We start from the raw sequence: 19,801 nt of genomic DNA, 5'->3' as shown, positions 1-19,801 counted from the left end.
TTAACTGACATGCCTAGTTAAATAAAGGTAATAAACCTACATAACCCAGAATACATACCTTCAATCAGGAAATGACGTATGCGCATGCGTTGAGTTCCTTTACATCCAAAACAACACGCGTGCTGTTCCAAGATGTCCGCGCCTATTGAAATAGTTCTGAGTACCGATTCGGCTGGACAGCTATGGAACTGTGCCGTTCTGGAACTCCATTCTGGTGCAAATCTCTTGGCCTATCGAGGTGGCAATACTTCTTCGAGGTCACTCACAGTTTTGAATGGAGAGTACATCCTCGGAGCCCAACTCGGGAAAAACTTCATCAACGTGTGGGAAATCCAGAGAAAGGTAACGTTAGCTAGGTAACGTTGGCTAGCTTGCTAGGGGCGCGAGCGCTGTTCATAGCTATCTGGAGATAATGCGCTGAAAGGTCTCTGGACATAGCTAGTTAACGTTACAAATGGCTAGCTTGTTTGATCGTATGTCTGTCCGGTTAGCTAGTTTAGCAAGGTGGCTAACGTTATTCATTGTGAAACGCGTTTTCTGTCGTTAGCTAGATACGGATAGAAGATGGGCCTAACTGTTGCACATGGGATGAATGTACGATTTTTGTTTTGTTTTAGTCCAGCACTAACACACCTCATTCATCTAATCAACCGTTTATCAGGTGCATTAGGACTGGACTGGAACATTATTCTGCACACCATGGGGTTCTCCGGGCTTGAAGAATATTGGGGCAGTGATGGTACACTCCATAGTACTATATTGACTGTCAAAATAAAGGAAACACTTGAGTAAATGAGGGATCCAAAGTACATTGAAAACTGGTGCTTCCACACAGGTCTTACTCCAGAGTTAATTAAGCAATTAACATCTCATCATTCTTAGGGTCATGTATAAAACATGCATAGCTGGCCGTTATTTTGATTACCATGGCTAGAATAAGATATCTGTGACTTTGAAAGAGGGGTCTCAAAGAAGCATAGGGGGTTTAAAGGCTGTGTGTGTGTGTCAATCACCAGGTCTCAACCCAATTGAACACTTATGAGAGATTCTGGAGTAGCACCTGAGACAGCATTTGAAACTGTGGTGGCTCGTGGTGAATAGAAGACCCAATTTAAGTTGATGTTTCCTTTATTTTGGCAGACACCTGTACATTCATGGTGTGGAATTATGTATAACACATTACTTTTATGTGAACTATATTGTTCCAGTGGGTGAACAAGATGTGGGGGTCATATTAAAATGCTGACATTCGTTTTCTCTGTGGAATAAAGCAAACATGTTTTTGTGGCGATAGTCTCAAAGGTTGCCTGAATGAATATCTATAGAATTAGATGCAAGTACCGGTATTGGCTACAAAGCTAATGGAACTAAAGATCCCATTCCGATCTAGGCTGACAGGCATCAAACATGTACATCTTTTTTATTTCAGGATCAGCTGCAGCAGAAAATTGTGTGCCCTGGGATTGTGACATGCCTGACTGCATCCCCCAATGGCCTGTACTTGGTGGCAGGCATTGCTGATGCCATCTACTTATGGGAGGTGAGACAGATATGTGACCGACCGCCTTGATTCGGTCTTATGTAGCAACATTTGAAATGTTGTTTTTTACATTGGATAAAAGTAGAGACTCAGCTAGAAAATCATATATCATACACTGCAGTTGAAGAACAATTGGGAAGTAATTCTGCTTTAAAGTTGATAAACTTGTAACTCCACTTTTGAGAAAATGGCCCATGAATGTTTTGGTACACCTACTGGAGAGCTCTTTGTTGTCTACACCCATTCAGCATCATTCACACACTCTTAAGCCTTAGCCCCACCCATCTCTTTAAGGATTCACATGAGATCATTTGCTAAACAGAGTGATTACTGAACAGCCAAAGATTTCAAGACTAAAAGTGGTGACAGTAGTAGCCTACAATAAGGAAAAACACCAAGTAAAAATACACTTGATCTTGGCCTATATCCTAATCTGACTTTGGTGCAGGTCATGTTCTTCACGTTACTGTCTCTGGTGAACACACATTATATAAAAAGTTGAGTTGTCACATTCACAGGATACAGAAGGTGTAAACAGTACAGTGAAATGGTAACTTGCGTAGTAGCAATATCAAAAACGGATAGTGTTCAGATACAAATATTTTGTAATTATTTGATGACGATTACCCGACATGCTAGTCTAAATTGATGGGTCATGTGAAGGAAATGCTATAACCACCCCCCCCCCCCCCCCCCCAGCCACATATAGCTAAGTGGATGGGTCACTATTGTCTAGACATGTACACATGTTCATGAAATACTATAGATGGCCGTAATCATCCCAAGACACACCTGGCCAACTTGATGGGTCATGTAATCATCTGGTGAAGTGTTTTTAGACATGTACTAGTAGCTAGCTAAACAATGAACCAGCATAATCCCAACTCATACTACTACCTACCGATACAAACATTGTCATAGCTGTAGTATGAATCTGCAGGTAGCTAAAGCTAACCAACCATGTTCAATGTTTGCTAGCTAACATTAGGCTATAACTAAGAATGCAAATGGGTTTCTGATTCGAATAATATTACTACACTGATCATACACGTAACGTTAGCGAGCCAGCAAGCTAATGTTCGCTAGCTAGCGAACAGTCCGCTTTAACTTGCAATGAAAACAACTTTCTGAAAAAACGTATATATATGAAAATGTAGCCAGACTCTTACCCGTATAAATGGATGAATGCTTCACGGCAGACTGAACCGTTTAATTCCATTTTGAGTGTAGCTACATCTTGTTTGGCCAGTGTTTTGTCAAGTCACTCTGGTTCACACTGACCGTGGCGTGTGCAGAAAGTAGAAAATCACTTTTTCCAACTGATCTGTCGATAGCGCCTGCTAAATTTAGGGTATCAATGTTGAGAGAATTTGCCAAACTTTTGTAGTTCTCGATGGTTGTTATATATTTCAAAAACTACGTGGATGAAAGGACTATCAACACATACTGAGCAGCTGACGTTATAAACAGAAGCATGCTACATGGCAGACCAATCCAAACTCATCTCCCCGCATGTCCAGCCCATCCATTATCTCAGCCAATAATGGCTAGCGGGAAGGTTCCTTCTTTTTCCGTGGCTAAACCAACTAGGCTCGTAATTTAACCATTTTACTTGTATTTACAGATGGAATACAAGTTTGTTATTAAGGCACATGAAAGTTCACATGTTCCAGAAGGCATTTCTGCCCCCAAAATAATTTTTTATAAAAAATGCTGTTGACTTTCAAATGCCTCCTGTGAAGTAGTGACGTGACATACGCCTAATTTCCTGAAACGAGTCACATATAAAACATCAGCAAAAGGGATGTCATAGTTATTCAAATTCACATTTGACTTTGTTGTGTAATGTGTATGGAATGACTACGCTATGGCTGACATGTATACTCTTCTCCTCAATGCCTCTGTACTACTTTGAGGATAACATTATCGGTCCTGGACTGAAGTTGTGAGGACGCTACAGCTAGGCCTAACATTTGACCTAAGGAGCTGCTCTTAGTATCAGCAAAAAGGTCACCTTTGCCTCACCAGTTCCAACCTACTTTATGTCCTCACCATAGACTGTTTTTTTAATGAGATGTGAGAAGATTACTCTCATGAAATGTAATTTTAATCACATATTTAGTGACTGTAAATCCTTAATTTGCTGTTTAATTTCCTCACCATCTGTGTTTGACGCATCAATAAACACAAGTTATAGATTAGTAGGTTTTTTTCAGCTTTCCAAAACGAAAGGGGGGTTTCTCATTATCTAAAATTTGATTGTAACAGCATGACTCTCATAAGGCAATACTCCATTGGTCAGTGAAATAGATGTTCATACAGTGATATAGTTAACTTCTCTAGGCTTAGTGGCATTTGATGTTAATGAAATTGTCATTCTAGGTTTCCTCTGGGAATTTGCTGGCCATCTTGAGCCGCCATTACCAAGACCTGACCTGCCTGCGCTTCAGTGACGACAGCAGCCATTTCATCTCAGGAGGCAAAGACAACCTGGCACTGGTCTGGAGTCTAGCCAGGTACAAACAGCTCTTACACTGTGGTGTGTTAATTACGCCGACACTGTTTAAACCGTTTACTCCAAACACTGTTGAGTAGGCTTGGACGGTATCCAGATTGTCATACCTTCATACTGAACTTGTGCCGTACCTGAATATTCATTAATACCAGCTCTGAACACAAGGGTTGCTGTTTGAAACCCCACTGATACTCTGAATTATCCAAAGGTTAGTAATGCTAACAAGTACATGTAAATTCCCATAGACAGTGCTAACTATATGCTAACACATTTTGTCGTTTCTGACCTAAACTATACAAGTAACTAAAAAAATGCTACTCACAGTTTGCTGCATGCACAAAACAAATATCAGCCAGGGAGGCTCTTGATCCAGGAGGGGATTCTCTTCTGTTACCAAGCAAATGCTTGATTTTTGGAAGAAGCTAAAACTCATCTGGAAATTGAGGACAGTTGAATTTTATTTCTTGGTCTCAATGACATATTAGGCCAATTCTATATTAACCCCTAAAATGATTTAGCTAGCGTATCTTAGTTAAGAAATATTACATACTACTGCACATCTATTATTAGGGTTGTCTACACTTAGAGGATTACAAAGCTAGCTAATTAGTTGCCTTGGACAGTCTGAGAATCTGAGTAAAATGTGTAACTTGTCACTCTTATCTTAAAAGCGACTTCTCAGAAGAATAAAAATAAATGTTTTTTTTTGTTTTGTTAAATCAGCTGCCAGAAATACTTTCTTAACTCTGCCGCTTGTCATCAAGTAACTGGGGGCAAATGGAATTGTTCTCTCAATGTAGTTTTTACATTACTGACTCACGGTTGGACGCACCTGGCTTTGAAGTGACAGGTGACGTTTGGTTAGGCTTATACTATTGACACTGTTACACTGCTGTATTTCATGCTATGTTATCCAGTGCGACATAATCACATTTTGTGCTTGCCAAATCGGGAGAACATTAAATAGGTTCCACTGCTTTCTCTGAACCTTCAACAAAAAGGGGACAAAAACCCAATTGTAATTTTTATCACAAGCCCATCCTTAGGATCTGAATATTTAAGGAGCTTCTGATCTCTTAATCTCAGGGGAAAATTGGATTAGTGCTTTGATAATTGGCAGGGAGAGCAATAAACTGGTTTACTGAGTTTGAGTATTTAATCAAGAAGACGTGTAGAGCTATGAAACACTGACTGCTACTCCTCTCTTATTTTCATTTTTGGAATGGATTGTTATCGGAGGAATAAAAGGCTTAACTATTTTCAGAGAACAAATTGTACAGACTGGATGTGAGTTGAATTGTGCTAAAACTGTGTAGTGCTCTACCTTTTTCAATTGCTTATGATCTTATTTTAATTAGTTGGTGAATAAAGATGGCATTGAATGATGTTCATCAAACCTAAAAAAAAAAATGTGTTTACAGGGAATGGATAGGACTTTTCCAGTTAATTCAAGCACTGGACCAATGTCCAACCTATGTTTTGGCAGACTTGGAGAACATATATACTGATCATACTGACAGCACAGACAGACTGATCTACAAATCACCTTGCATTGTAAAAAAAAAATTGTCTATCAGTCAGGGAACTCAGTGATTCACTATTTTCATTCAATTTCCTCTGGGGTTGAATGGTACTGAAGTAGGCCTAACTTTTCTCCAGTAGGTGGCAATGTGAGACTTCCATTACCAGTGCCTGTCAGCACTAAAGGGGGATGGAAATGTACAGGTTGTGGTAAACAAGATAGCAAATGTAAACCTGTTGTAATATTTTCCCTTTCCCTCAGAAATTAAGTTTGCTAATTGAAATGGTCAAATTTAGACTGAGGAAGGCTGTCGAACTACCTGGTAGTGAAAAAAATAAGGGATTGCTTTGGATTTACTATGAATGTATGACAGTCTGCTTTCCAAAGTAATACCTTCTCTTTTTCTAGTAGAGCATGTTATTATATTGGCAATGCATATCCTCAAGGGAAGCAGCAAACATTTTTGTAAATTCTACTAAAGAAATAGTGTCAACCGTATGGCCCAGTATACAGTTTGAAATGAGACTTGCCGTTGCCTAATTACCTATATCAACAGTCAACATCAGGCGGAGCTTTTGACATCTCAATTCCAAATAGCTTTTGATGTATCAAAGTTCTTGAAAGGTTCTCTTACAACGCACTACCTTTTGTTGCAACCATTTCCCCCTCAAAGCAGAGGCTTTGTGGTGTAATCAAGAGTGCTGAAGCTGTACTTGCAGTTGAAAATAAATCAGAAAAAAAAAATCTAAACTGTTATTTCGCCCTTGCAGGTCTGCTCCTGCAATGCCAAACAAATCATGTAGCCCCACACAAGTGTGTTTAATCCGCTCATTAAAACCTCTTAAATGTGAAGTGCCTATGTTTGGAGACCCTATGTGATTTTTAAAAAAATAATTCAATTCAGTCTGTTATGAGAACAGTAGCCCCTATCTGGGAAAGCTAAGTATCTTGGCTATTGATCGGTGCCTTCAAATCTTTGGTATGACTTACTGCCATATATGGGCATACAAATTTATAAGTGCAGGCTGAGCCAATAACCTCATTTCAAGATGGATGCTACCTACATTCCGCTTAGCATTGTGAAGCATAAACGAAAAAAAAAACACGGAATACGTTGATACACACCGAAATTCGGGGCTCCACAGATCATTAGGATATCATATTTGTCTGCCTGTGACCTACCATTATTGATCACCAGCCCCAAGAGTATTTTTAAAAATTATTTTAAGGTTTCAACAAACAGCAAACCACTTACAAGGTAAGCTTCAATTTGGTCTGTGTTTGAGGTAAAGCTGCATGGGGAGTATCAAATTAATCCTTAGATTGGAAATTGGCTCGATTTGTTCCTACCAATGTTATCTGATGTATGACTTAATGGCAACATCAAATGTCCACCGAGTGACTATCCTTGCGCATCAAAAATGTTGCCTGCTAATGTGCTGTAGGCATCCATATCCCCTGTATGTACCCCGACACCACCACAATGTTTGAGAGAGGTTGGTGTTGAAGAAATAGATTTTTTTTATAGTGAACAATAACTTTTAAGCACATCCTGTGTGCAAAAACAGTGCAATTACCACATTCGGACACTTTGGAGAGGTTGAAAGGACACTGGATACCCCATAACACCACCACAATGTTTGGGTGTGGTTGAAATTGTGTTTTTATACTGAACAAATAGCATTTAGGGATTGCAAATATGTAATAGCACTGGAATTACCTTTATTTAGGACACCTCGACAACATCTGGTGAAATTGCAGAGCGCCAAATTCAAATTACAGAAATATAAATATTTAACATTCATGAAAATATAAGTGTAATACATCAAAATAAAGCTTAACTTCTTGTTAATCCAGCCGCTGTGTCAGATTTCAAAAAGGCTTTACGGTGAAAGCACACCATGTGATTATCTGAGGACAGCGCCCCGCATACAAATGCATGAAAAACATTTTTCAACCAGGCAGGTGTGACATGAAAGTCAGAAATAGCGATATAATAAATGCCTTACCTTTGAATATCTTCTTCTGTTGGCACTCCAAAAGGTTCCAGTTACATCACAAATGGTCCTTTTGTTCGATAAAGTCCTTCTTTATATCCATAAAAACTCATTTTAGCTGTCGCGCTTCCTTCAATAATCCACCGGTTTCCCTCATTCAAAATGCATTCAAAATGAATCCCAAACGTTACCAATAAACGTATCCAAACAAGTCAAACAACGTTTATAATCAAACCTCAGGTACCTTAATACGTAAATAAACGATACAATTTAAGACGGAGAATAGTATGTTCATTACCGGAGATAAATAACAACACGCTTTCATCCACGCGCATGGAAACACTACAGCCAAAATGGGAGCCACTTAGAAAAACTACAACTTCTAGCTCATTTTTCCAAAAACCAGCCTGAAACTCTTTCTAAAGACTGTTGACATCTATTGAAAGCCCTAGGAACTGCAATCTGGGAGGACTTCGCCTCATAATGAACATGAAAGCCATTGGAAACAGTGGTGTTTTTTTTTTTTATATATATATATAAAAAATTATGGTTTGTCCTCGGGGTTTCGCCTGCCATATCAGTTCTGTTATACTCAGACATGATCTTAACGGTTATAGAAACTTTAGAGTGTTTTTGATCTAAATCTACCAATTATATGCATATTCTAGCTTCTGGGCCTGAGTAACAGGCAGTTTACTTTGGGCACGCTTTTCATCCGGATGTGAAAATAGAGCCCCCTAGCCCAAATAGGCAAGTCAGTTAAGAACACATTCTTATTTACAATGACGGCCTAGGAACAGTGGGTTATTAAGAGTCCATGTTAAGGCTGATGCTGACTCAACTGCACAAATGCCCGGCGTCCCATCTTCAGTCAACTGTTCGTTCCACAATTTTTATTTTTTTATTTAAACGGTTATGGCGGTTATTTTCTTTTCATGGCGGTCTTGGTTATATGGTAATTGTGCCAGCCCTACTCCTGCGTCAATTCTTTCCATTTCATCAATGTGTCAGCATTTTCATTAAGTATTGGTGTATAGGGCCAACAATCATTCATTTCCAACAGTTTATTTACATGACTAAGGCTTCGACTATATACCACAAACTGTCTCTCTTCGCCAGACTGACTTTAATTCCCAATTACAGTTTGAAGAACACGAGTCCAGTGTTAGCTACTTTCTCTGACCTTCGCCTTTTTGAAGGGACTATGTGAAACTCAATGTAGCATAAAGAACAGAGTGCTACGGGTCTGAGAGGAATTTTAAATGGCCACCGGCCTGCATCGGGTAATGCACCTTTCACATGTGAAGAATGGCCTGGGTTGGGCCCACACACCGACATTAAGTGGTTTGCTTTGACCCCATCCCAGAGGGACATAATGAGCGGACGTGGCTGAAGTCCCCACTAATATCTCCGTGATACACCCTGAGCATCGTTGGAATAGGTCCGAAATTGCCTCAAAGGGAGTATTGGAACTGGAATTCTGTTAGTGGTTTGATATTCCTCAAAATGCCCCAGGCTGCTTCTTCTCCTCCCTTTTTGTGTGCACACGCAGTAGCCTATGCTGTGGTGTGTGCCTGTACGGGTTATGTTTGTCACAGATGTTGCTGCAGACAGGTTGTCCCTGAGATCCTGCCAGGGAGCGCCTCTTGCTGCCGAGCTGACAGAATGGGTCCTGGTTCCCGCTCAGATAATCAGGCTTTCTATCCTCCCCCTCTTTCCCTCTCGCTCTCTCGCTCTGTTTATCCACCTATAGGCCTCCTTCTCTCCTGTCCTGCTCTGGCAAGTTGTCTCGATTGAGCCAGAACCAGTGATGCTCAGAGCTACAGTATATACTCAGAAAATTGCATATTTGGTCCAAATTCTCTGGCTATAAGAATACAGCAAAATATTTATTTTTCCCACTTATAATCTCACAAAAAATAATAGTGAGATTTGAAGTTTGTGGTCATAATGTGAAGGGAATACATATGTTTTTGGTTTACTTTCAAATGGTTGAAGTAGAAAGATTTGAACATTCTTGTCATGGTTCTGTATTGGTGTTTTGAGGTTAGTTTGAGAATAAATGCTAGTCACATTCATTGCTTAACATGAAATTCCACCATTTGTTTATGCGGATGGAAACTCTGCAAAAAAAAAAAGAAACGTCCCTTTTTCAGGACCCTGTCTTTCAAAGATAATTCGTAAAAATCCAAGTAACTAAACAGATCTTCATTGTAAAGGGTTTAAACACTGTTTCCCGTGCTTGTTCAATAAACCATAAACGATTAATGAACATGCACCTGTGGAACAGTCGTTAAGACACTAACAGCTTACAGACGGTAGGGAATTAAGGTCACAGTTATGAAAACTTAGGGCACTAAAAAGGGCTTTCTACTGACTCTGAAAAACACACAAATAAAGATGCCCAGGGTCCCTGCTCATCTGCGTGAATGTGCCTTAGGCATGCTGCAAGGAGGCATGAGGACTGCAGTTGTGGCCAGGGTAATAAATTGCAATGTCCGTACTGTGCGATGCCTAAGACAGCGCTACAGGGAGACAGGACGGACAACTGATCGTCCAGACTACCTGTAACAACACCTGCACAGGATCGGTACATCCGAACATCACACCTGCGCGACAGGTACAGGATGGCAACAACAACTGCCCGAGTTACACCGGGAACGCACAATCCCTCCATCAGTGCTCAGACTGTCCGCAATAGGCTGAGAGAGGCTGGACTGAGGGCTTGTAGGCCTGCTGTAAGGCAGGTCCTCACCAGACATCATCGGCAACAACGTCGCCTATGGGCACAAACCCACCATCGCTGGACCAGACAGGACTGGCAAAAGGTGCTCTTCATTGATGAGTCGCGGTTTTGTCTCACCAGAGGTGATGGTCGGATTTGCGTTTATCGTCGAAGGAATGAGCGTTAAACCGAGGCCTGTACTGGAGCGGGATGGAGGTGGAGGGTCCGTCATGGTCTGGGGTGGTGTGTCACAGCATCATCGGACTGAGCTTGTTGTCATTGCAGGCAGTCTCAACGCTGTGCGTTACAGGGAAGACATCCTCCTCCCTCATGTGGTACCCTTCCTGCAGGCTCATCCTGACATGGCCCTCCAGCATGACAATGCCACCTGCCATACTGCTCATTCTGTGTGTGATTTCCTGCAAGACAGGAATGTCAGTGTTCTGCCATGGCTAGCGACGAGCCCAGATCTCAATCCCATTGAGCACATCTGGGACCTGTTGGATCGGAGGGTGAGGGCTAGGGCCATCCCCCCCCCCCCCCCCCAGAAATGTTCGGTGCCTTGGTGGAGGAGTGGGGTAACATCTCACAGCAAATCTGGTGCAGTCCATGAGGAGGAGATACTGACATACTTTGATTTTGACCCCTCCCATTTCTGTTAGTCACGTGTCTGTGGAACTTGTTCAGTTTGTCTGTTGTTGAATCTTATGTTCATACAAATGTTTACACATGTTAAGTTTGCTGAAAATAAACGCAGTTGACAGTGAGAGGACGTTTCTTTTTATATAAATGACCAAACCCTCCCTCTGTTTTGCAGTGTGGTGCAGCTGGACCCGTCACACACCCCTGAGCCTCGTCATGTCCTGTCCCGTCACTCTCTCCCCATCACCGACATCCACTGTGGCCTGATGGGACCCCAGGCTCGAGTAGCTACTGCATCCCTGGACCAGACAGTCAAGGTGGGCTTTTTCCTTGCCTCCTTACTATGCTTGTCCAAAGGGGAATTATTGTGAACTGCCTCTGAGGCTGTCTGAATGAAATTTGGGCTTGTGTATGTAGCACAAAGCTTTTGACTTGCTTAATGGTAAAAGGAAACCGCACACTGCTCTTGACAGTATCACTGATATTTAATAAGCTTACGTATCGGCCTAACGGAAGGCCGTTAGGCCGATACGTAAGCTTATTAAATATCAGTGATACTATCAAGAGCAGTGTGCGGTTTCCTTTTTCCTTCATCCTGTTTCAACTGTTGCCATGCACCTGCAATAAGATTGCTCAGATGTGCGAGTGCCTTTTGAATTTTGACTTGCTTAATGGTACATTTCCTTCCAATGAGAATATAATGAATAAAATCTACTCTTTCCATGCCTCAAGCTGTTGAGGTGGAAGAGCACAATGCAATCTGAAGTTTGCGAATGACTGTGGGCTTACAAATGCATATTTTGCACCACCTGTCGTTTTATTATTCACAACATTCTTATTGATAGACATCTAATCTAACAGAGTTCTGGCGTGCATTCTAGCGTTGTGATTTGTCTGTATTCTAAATGGATACCTACAGGCCTACCAATGGTTTTTTTTTGGGGGGGGGGGGGGGGGGGAATTTCTTCAGGAGGACACATTTTTATACCAGTGCAATCTTAATTAAAAACCTCAATTAGTTTTAGCAAACATATTTGATACTCTGTTTCGATAAAAAAATAACATTAGGCCTTTGTCTCAGCGCGTCATTTTAACTGTCTTGCAATAGTGTTTTATGTGCTACATTACCCTTAGCGTTGGAATTTGTGTTTACTGGAACTGAAGTGGGAGGTGGTAGCCTAGTTTACAGGTCATTTGCATGCAGACATATCGACCAGTCAGAATATCGAAGTTAAATTGTGTTAGTCCACGCAAGCAGTGTTAGAAAAAAACAAAACATGAATAATGATGAAAGGGTACCTCGCAGATGTGAATCCCCATTGGGTCTTAAGTATAATTTCATTTGTTACTCATTTAACTTACTAACAATCCTAGATGTTTTGTGGTTCAAGTCCCAAAATAGGAAAGCAATTCTCTCTAATCGCATGAAGATATGCAGTTTTTGACATGCAGAAGATTTGCCAATCACTCTATCCCATTGTATTAGTTAAAGGCCCAATGAGGCCATTTTTTTTTTAAATCTCACTATCAAATAATATCTAGGTTCCTAACTGTTATAGTTTTAAATTTAAAATGGTGAAAAGTAAAGTATTATTTAGCAAAAAACTATTTGTCAAGCAAGAATTTAGTTAGGACTGCCTGGGAGTGGTCTGAGTTGGGGACCTATTTGGAAGGGCCTAAGAGGAGAGACATAAACTATTGATAAATTGGTTTTGTCCAATTTAAAACAAAGAATAATAATCTTGTATTCGGCCTCTAAAGTGAATGATATTTCCTCCTTTTACCTCATTTATATAAAGCATCTTAAGGCCCCTGTTGAAACCATTAAACAGACCATGATCGAATTTTAAATGTGAATCAAGGCAAGGACTCTCCAAATGGAATGCGTATGTACAGTACAATCTCATTTGGAGTGTAATGGTAGTCACCGGTAGGACCATACTATTTAGACCTGGCATTGTGAAACAAACACCACAGTGGAAGGATTCACACTGCTTGGGTAGCACAGATTCCATATATAGCACATTTCTTTCCTCCACAGGCCAGGGTAAAAATGCTAACAAATATTACCAGAAGGGAACGTGTTGTGAGGTTGTAGCATTAGCCTCCATATTTTCCCACCTTTATTCAATTCAACTAGACCAGTGGTTCCCAAACTTTTTATAGTCCCGTACCCCTTCAAACATTCAACCTCCAGCTGCGTACCCCCTCTAGCACCAGGGTCAGCACACTCTCAAATGTAATTTTTTTTGCCAGAATTGTAAGCCTGCCACACACACACTATACAATACATTTATTAAACATGAGAATGAGTGAGTTTTTGTCACAACCCGGCTTGTGGTAAGCGACAGAGCTCTTATAGGACCAGGGCACAAACAATAATATAAAAATCAATCATTTTGCTCTTTTATTTAGCCATCTTACATAGAAAACGTTATTTGTTCATAAAAAAATTGAGAATAACTCACCACAGGTCAATGACAAGGGTGTGCTTGAAAGGATGCACATAACTCTGTAATGTTGGGTTCTATTGGAGAGAGTCTGTCTTCAATCATTTTCCACACACAGTCTGTGCCTGTATTTCATTTTCATCCTAGTCAGGATTGAGAATCCACTCTCACATAGGTACGTGGTTGCAAAGGGCATCAGTGTCTTAACAGCGCGATTTGCCAAGGCAAGAATCTGAGCGTAGCCCTATCCAGAAATGTGTCAGTGGCTTCTGATTTGAATTCAATTTTCACAGAACCGTTTGTTGCAATTTCGATGAGGCTCTCTTGTTCAGATATTGGTAAGTGGACTGGAGGCAGGACATGAAAGGGATAACGAATCCAGTTGTTTGTGTCGTCCTCTCGGTGCTTCGCTATATCACATTTAACATTGTCCGTGAGCTTGAGTTCATTTGCACACAAAATAAATCATACAATGATGGAAAGACCTGTTGTCCTTGTTAATCCAGACAGAGAAGAGCTCCAACTTCTTAATCATAGCCTCAATTTTGTCCCGCACATTGAATATAGTGGCGGAGAGTTCCTGTAATCCTAGATTCAGATCATTCAAAAAATATCACCCAGATAGGCCAGTCGCGTGAGAAACTCGTCATCATGCAAGCGGTCAGACAAGTGAAAATGGTCAGTAAAGAAAACTTTATGCTCGTCTCTCAATAAAAAAAACAAACAAACAAAAAACACGTCAATACTTTGCCCCTTGATAACCAGCACACTTCTGTATGTTGTAAAAGTGTTACATGGTCGCTGCCCATTATCATTGCATAATGCAGAAAACACACGAGAGTTCAGGGGCCTTGCTTTAACTTCTTATGGATGGTGGCAGTATTGAGTAGCTTGGATGACTGACGTGCCCAGAGTAAACTGCCTGCTACTCACTCCCAGAAACTAAGATATGCATATTATTAGTAGATTTGGATAGAAAACACTCTGAAGTTTCTAAAACTGTTTGAATGATGTCTGTGAGTATAACAGAACTCATATGGCAGGCAAAAACCTGAGAAAAAATCCAAACACGAAGTGGTTTGTAGTTTTTCAAGTTATTCCCTATCCAAACTACAGTGTCTGTGGGGTCATTTTGCACTTCCTAAGGCTTCCACTAGATGTCAACAGTCTTTAGAACCTTGTTAGAGGCTTCTACTGTAAAGTGGGGATGAATAAGAGCTCCTGGAGTCAGAACACTGCCAGCAGGGCATGAGGCGCAGGCATGCGCGCTCACGTGAGAGGTAGCTCAGTTCCATTGCATTTCTGAAGACAAAGGATTTCTCCGGTTGAGACTTTATTGCGGATTTACGATAAAAACATCCTAAAGATTGATTCTATACATCGTTTGACATGTTTCTACGAACTGTAATGGACATTTTTGAGTTTTCGTCTGACCTGCGCGTCGTGAATTTGGATTTGTTAACTGAAGGCGCGAACAAAAAGGAGGTATTTGGGAATAAAGGATGGACTTTATCGAACAAAACAAACATTTATTGTGGACCTGGGATTCCTCGGAGTGCATTCTGATGAAGATCATCAAAGGTAAGTGAATATTTATAATGCTATTTCTGACTATTGTTGACTCCAACATGGCGGATATATTGTATGGCATGTTTTTGTGTCTGAGCGCCGTAGTCAGATTATTGCTTTTTCGGTAAAGCTTTTTTGAAATCTGACACAGCGGTTGCATTAAGGAGAAGTTAATCTAAAGTTCCATGTATAACACTTGTATTTTCATGAACATTTATGATGAGTATTTCTGTAAATTGATGTGGCTCTCTGCAAAATCACCGGATGTTTTGGAGGCAAAAGATTACTGAACATAACGTGCCAATGTAAACTGAGATATTTGGATATAAATATGAACTTTATCGAACAAAACATACATGTATTGTGTAACATGAAGTCATATGAGTGTCATCTGATGAAGATCATCAAAGGTTAGTGATTAATTTTCTCTCTATTTCTGCTTTTTGTGACTCCTCTCTTTGGCTGAAAAATGGCAATTTCTTTTGTGTGTAGGCGCTGACCTAACATAATCATATGGTTTGCTTTCGCCGTAAAGCCTTTTTGAAATCAGACACTGTGGCTGGATTAACAAGAAGTAAAGCTTTAAAATGGTGTATAATACCTGTATGTTTGAGGAATTTTAATTATGAGATTTTTGTTGTTTTGAATTTGCCGCCCTGCACTTTCACTGGCTGTCGTCATATCAATCCCGCTAACGGGATTTAAGCCATAAGAAGTTTAACAAAGTTGACCATTTTCACTGTAGTGTCCAAAACTTATTTCAAGCTGTCAGGCATTCCCTTGGCAGCAAGAGCCTCTGGGTGGATGCTGCAGTGTCCCCAAGTGACGTCGGGAGCAACTTTTTACCACTCCGCTCTGTCTCCCTGTCATGGCTTTTGCGTCATCAGTAGAGATACCAACACATCTTGACCACAAGTCTATTTGATGTTACAAAGCTCTCCAGTACTTTTAAAAATATCCTCTCCTGTTGTCCTGGTTTCCAGTGGTTTGCGGAAGAGGATGTCTTCCTTAATTGATCCCCCCCATAAACGTAACGGACATATACCAGGAGCTGTGCCAGGCCCACCACGTCTGACTCATCCAGCTGTAAGGCAAATAATTCACTGTCTTGTATGCGAAGCAGTAATTGTTTCAAAACAACTCCTGCCATGTCATTGATGCGTCGTGAAACAGTGTTGTTTGATGAAGTCATTGTCTGTATAGTTTTTTGGGCCTTTTCCCCCAGCATTTTCCCAGTCATATCTGCGGCAGCAGGAAGAATTAAGTCCTCCACAATAGTTTGGGGCTTGCCTGTCCTAGCCACTCGGTAGCTCACCATAAAAGACTCTTCTAACTCCTTGTTATTAATGGTTTCTGCCGCTTTTATACATGTCTTATACAGTACGGAAAAGAAAGATGTATGAAATGTATGCGTTCACTACTGTAAGTCGCTCTGGATAAGAGCGTCTGCTAAATGACTGAAATGTAAATGTCTTACTACTCGAAAGTTGTCTTCATTCGCGCTAAAAAGTCCCCTGTCTTATTTTTCAAATTGTCATGTCTCGTTTCTAAATGTCGGTGCAAGAGTGAAGTTTTCCCACGAGAGAGTAACGGTTAATGTGATTGGATGTTAATTATTTGACTAGGCTACCTGTATTTGACATTGTGTTGTTATTATGCTAAACACTAGATGATTGAATTATATTTTTGGCAGTGAATGTATAGCCCCATTGGATGTATAGCCCAGTTGGAAAATATAAATGTATTGTTTGAAATTGTGAAGAAAATAATTGTTTGTATTTTTTGTATTTTTATAAATGTGAATTTTTATTTGGCGTGTACCCCTGGGAATACCCGAACTTGAGAAACAAAATCAATACTACACTGACGGTTGTAAAAAGTGTTAAGCCATGTTTGAAGGCCACAGCCGTGTTGCACAAAGAGGGGCAAAGTCAGAAAGAAAAACTACAAGGGGGATTATCCAAGGAACTGAATAACACCCGACTTGTCTGGATTCAACATCAATGAATCCCCATATCAGTCCTGCCATTGCTTCATTTCCTTCAAACAGTTCTGCCTGTCATTCTTACCCACTGAACATGTAACCTTTTGAACAACACCATTCTGACATCATATATTTGTCGAGTAAGCATGCGGAAAGACTGAAGCAACACTTTAGTGAAGCAGTGTACCAAAAATATTTTTTCTGCTCCTTTTGAATTTGCACTGACAGGATTTGACGTAATCAGGCTTGTAAAATGCGAATGGAGACATGACAGATCCAAGGGCTGGTGGCGTTTGATGCCTACTGTAGCTCTGTGAGGACCCTATTGGATGAGCTGACGTTTGATTGGCTTGTCAACCAAGGAAGCCTGACTTGTGGCGGGTTGGAGACCTGTGACGTACCAGATCGTGTGCGCTAAGGTTTCCGTTACACGGAACCCAAACTGGCTGCGCGCGTGCGCCATCGTGCATAAATGTATTTTAATGTATAAATGTCCCCCCACACCAAACGTGATCACGACACGCAGGTTAAAATATCAAAACAAACTCTGAACCAATTATATTAATTTGGGGACAGGTCGAAAAGCAATAAACATTTATGGCAATTTAGCTAGTTAGCTTACACTTGCTAGCTAATTTGGCCTATTTAGCTAGCTTGCTGTTGCTAGCTAATTTGTCCTGGGATATAAACATTGAGTTATTTTACCTGACATGCACAAGGTCCTCTACTCCGCCAATTATTCCACACATAAAATGGTCAACCGAATCGTTTCTAGTCATCTCGCTTCCTTCCAGGCCTTTTCTTCTGTTGACTTTTTATATTGCGATTGGCAACTTTCATAAATTAGGTGCTTTACCGACACTGACCTCATTCGTCTTTCAGTCACCCACGTGGGTATAACCAATGAGGAGATCGCACATGGGTACCTGCTTCTATGAACCAATGAGGAGATGGGAAAGGCAGGACTTGCAGCCTATCTGCGTCACAAATAGAACTGACTTCTATTTTAGCCCTTGGCAACGCAGACGCTCGTTGGCGCAATAATTGAATAATAAACAGATTTCTAAATGTATTTTGCAATGCTCGCATGTGATGCGAGCGGTGTAGTCAGCCTGTTTGGTAAATGTGGCGCCGGACATTTGATCGGCAACTCTTTAATTTACCAGACTTTTGAGAAATGTACCTGATCCATATACATTGGGTGCATAACCTGACTAGGGCATCCACCCACGGTGTTCAGAATGACAGAAATCACATTTAGAATATGGTAATTAACAGAACATGGAAGTCGAGGATGCAATGATGTGCTGTCCTTACCGAATTCTGATGTGCACTTTGAACATCTTAGAATAACTGTCCTCATTTACTTTTCCTCAGCCAACAAGACAAGTAGGCCAGTGATCTTGCTGTTGGTTATCTACTACAGTAGAAAAGTTTAGGCTACCTATTCTATTGGTCAGTTTGTCGAGATAGAAATGGCATATTCTGGGACAGTTGTGGGACAATCGATCCCAAATTCATGCAACCAGTAGGCGTAGGCTACATAAAAAAAAAAAAAAAAAGCAATGAGTCCGATGCAACCGATCAGAACGTTTAGCTTAAAATGTTGAACTATTATTTATTCACATTATAAGCACAGCAATGCCCACATGGCAGCAGGCTACACATGAATATTCGTTCTATAATCCAATTAGCATGAAAACACCGTTGTCAAACAGGCACAGCACATGCGAGCGGTTTCATGTGACAGAAATGAAAATATCCGTTAGAAATGTAGAAAGAGGAGATCTAATAGGCTACTTTGAAGCAAGGTAAGACATGCCTCATATGTATTAAAAAGTAGAGATTTCAAACTATCACCAACTCATTGCATAGTGGTATCTGACACACTGATGAAGCCTGCCTTCCGTTGCCGTTTGATGCCGCGTTCAAAACAACTGGGAACTCGGAAATATCCAACTTCAGTGCTTTCAAGACCACTGTGAACTAGGAAAAACATTTGCTCAGACGGGGAAAATAGTTTTGAACGGTCATTCAACTCGGCTTTCCAATTTGGGCCTCTTTCTATAGCTCCGACTTTCCAACCTAAAGATCATGATTTGACCTCATATTTTTCAGAGTTCCCAGTTGTCTTGAAAGCACCACAAGACACTGCAGCAGCAGCTCTTGCGCTGTCTGAATGATTTTTCATTCAAAGGCTCTGTATATGTATGCTATAGGTGGGATAAATAAGAAGCATAACGAATATACTGAACACACGAGCCAATTTAATTCCATTAAATTATGCAAATTACCCTAGCATGACCAGTCAACTGGTATTTACATTAATCAATATGGTAAAAACACCAGTCTCAACGTCAACAGCGACGAGGTGACTCCATGATGCAGTGTTAATGTTGTAAATGACTATTGTAGCTGGAAATGGCTGTTTAAAAAATGTATAAATACATTTTTATAGAATATCTACATAGGTGCACAGAGGCCCATTTATCAGCAACCATCACGCCTGTGTTCCAATGGCACGTTGTTAGCTAATCCAAGTTGATCATTAGAAAACCCTTTTGCAATTATGTTAGCACAGCAGAAAACTGTTGTCCTGATTAAAGAAGCAATACAACTGGCCTTCTTTAGACTAGTTGAGTATCTGGAGCATCAGCGTTTGTGGGTTCTATTACAGGCTCAAAATGGGCAGAAACAAAGACCTTTCTTCTGAAACTCGCCAGTCTATTCTGGTTCTGAGAAATGACGGCTATTCCATCCAAGAAATTGCCAAGAAACTGAAGATCTCGTACAACGCTGTGTACTACTCCCTTCACAGAACAGCGCAAACTGGCCCTAACCAGAATAGAAAGAGGAG

The 19,801-nt window shown here is 40.7% G+C and overlaps 1 protein-coding gene across 1 annotated transcript in view; it reads left to right on the top strand.

Annotated features, from left to right (window-relative positions):
- The first annotated feature begins 74 nt into the window (after positions 1 to 74).
- wdr18 (WD repeat domain 18) overlaps positions 75 to 19,801 on the top strand; it is a 97,498-nt gene continuing 77,771 nt past the window's right edge. The window contains exons 1-4 of the mRNA XM_014216070.3: positions 75 to 342; positions 1,430 to 1,540; positions 3,923 to 4,056; positions 11,117 to 11,258. Coding sequence (XP_014071545.1) covers positions 133 to 342; positions 1,430 to 1,540; positions 3,923 to 4,056; positions 11,117 to 11,258 — 597 coding nt within the window. The 5' untranslated portion in view covers positions 75 to 132. The remainder of the gene's footprint in view (positions 343 to 1,429; positions 1,541 to 3,922; positions 4,057 to 11,116; positions 11,259 to 19,801) is intronic.

Source organism: Salmo salar, chromosome 10 (assembly GCF_965601325.2).
Source record: "Salmo salar chromosome 10, fSalSal1, whole genome shotgun sequence".
Classification (NCBI taxonomy): Eukaryota; Metazoa; Chordata; class Actinopteri; order Salmoniformes; family Salmonidae; genus Salmo; species Salmo salar.
Note: the sequence above shows the minus strand (reverse complement) of the source record. Positions and strands in the feature narration are given on the sequence as shown.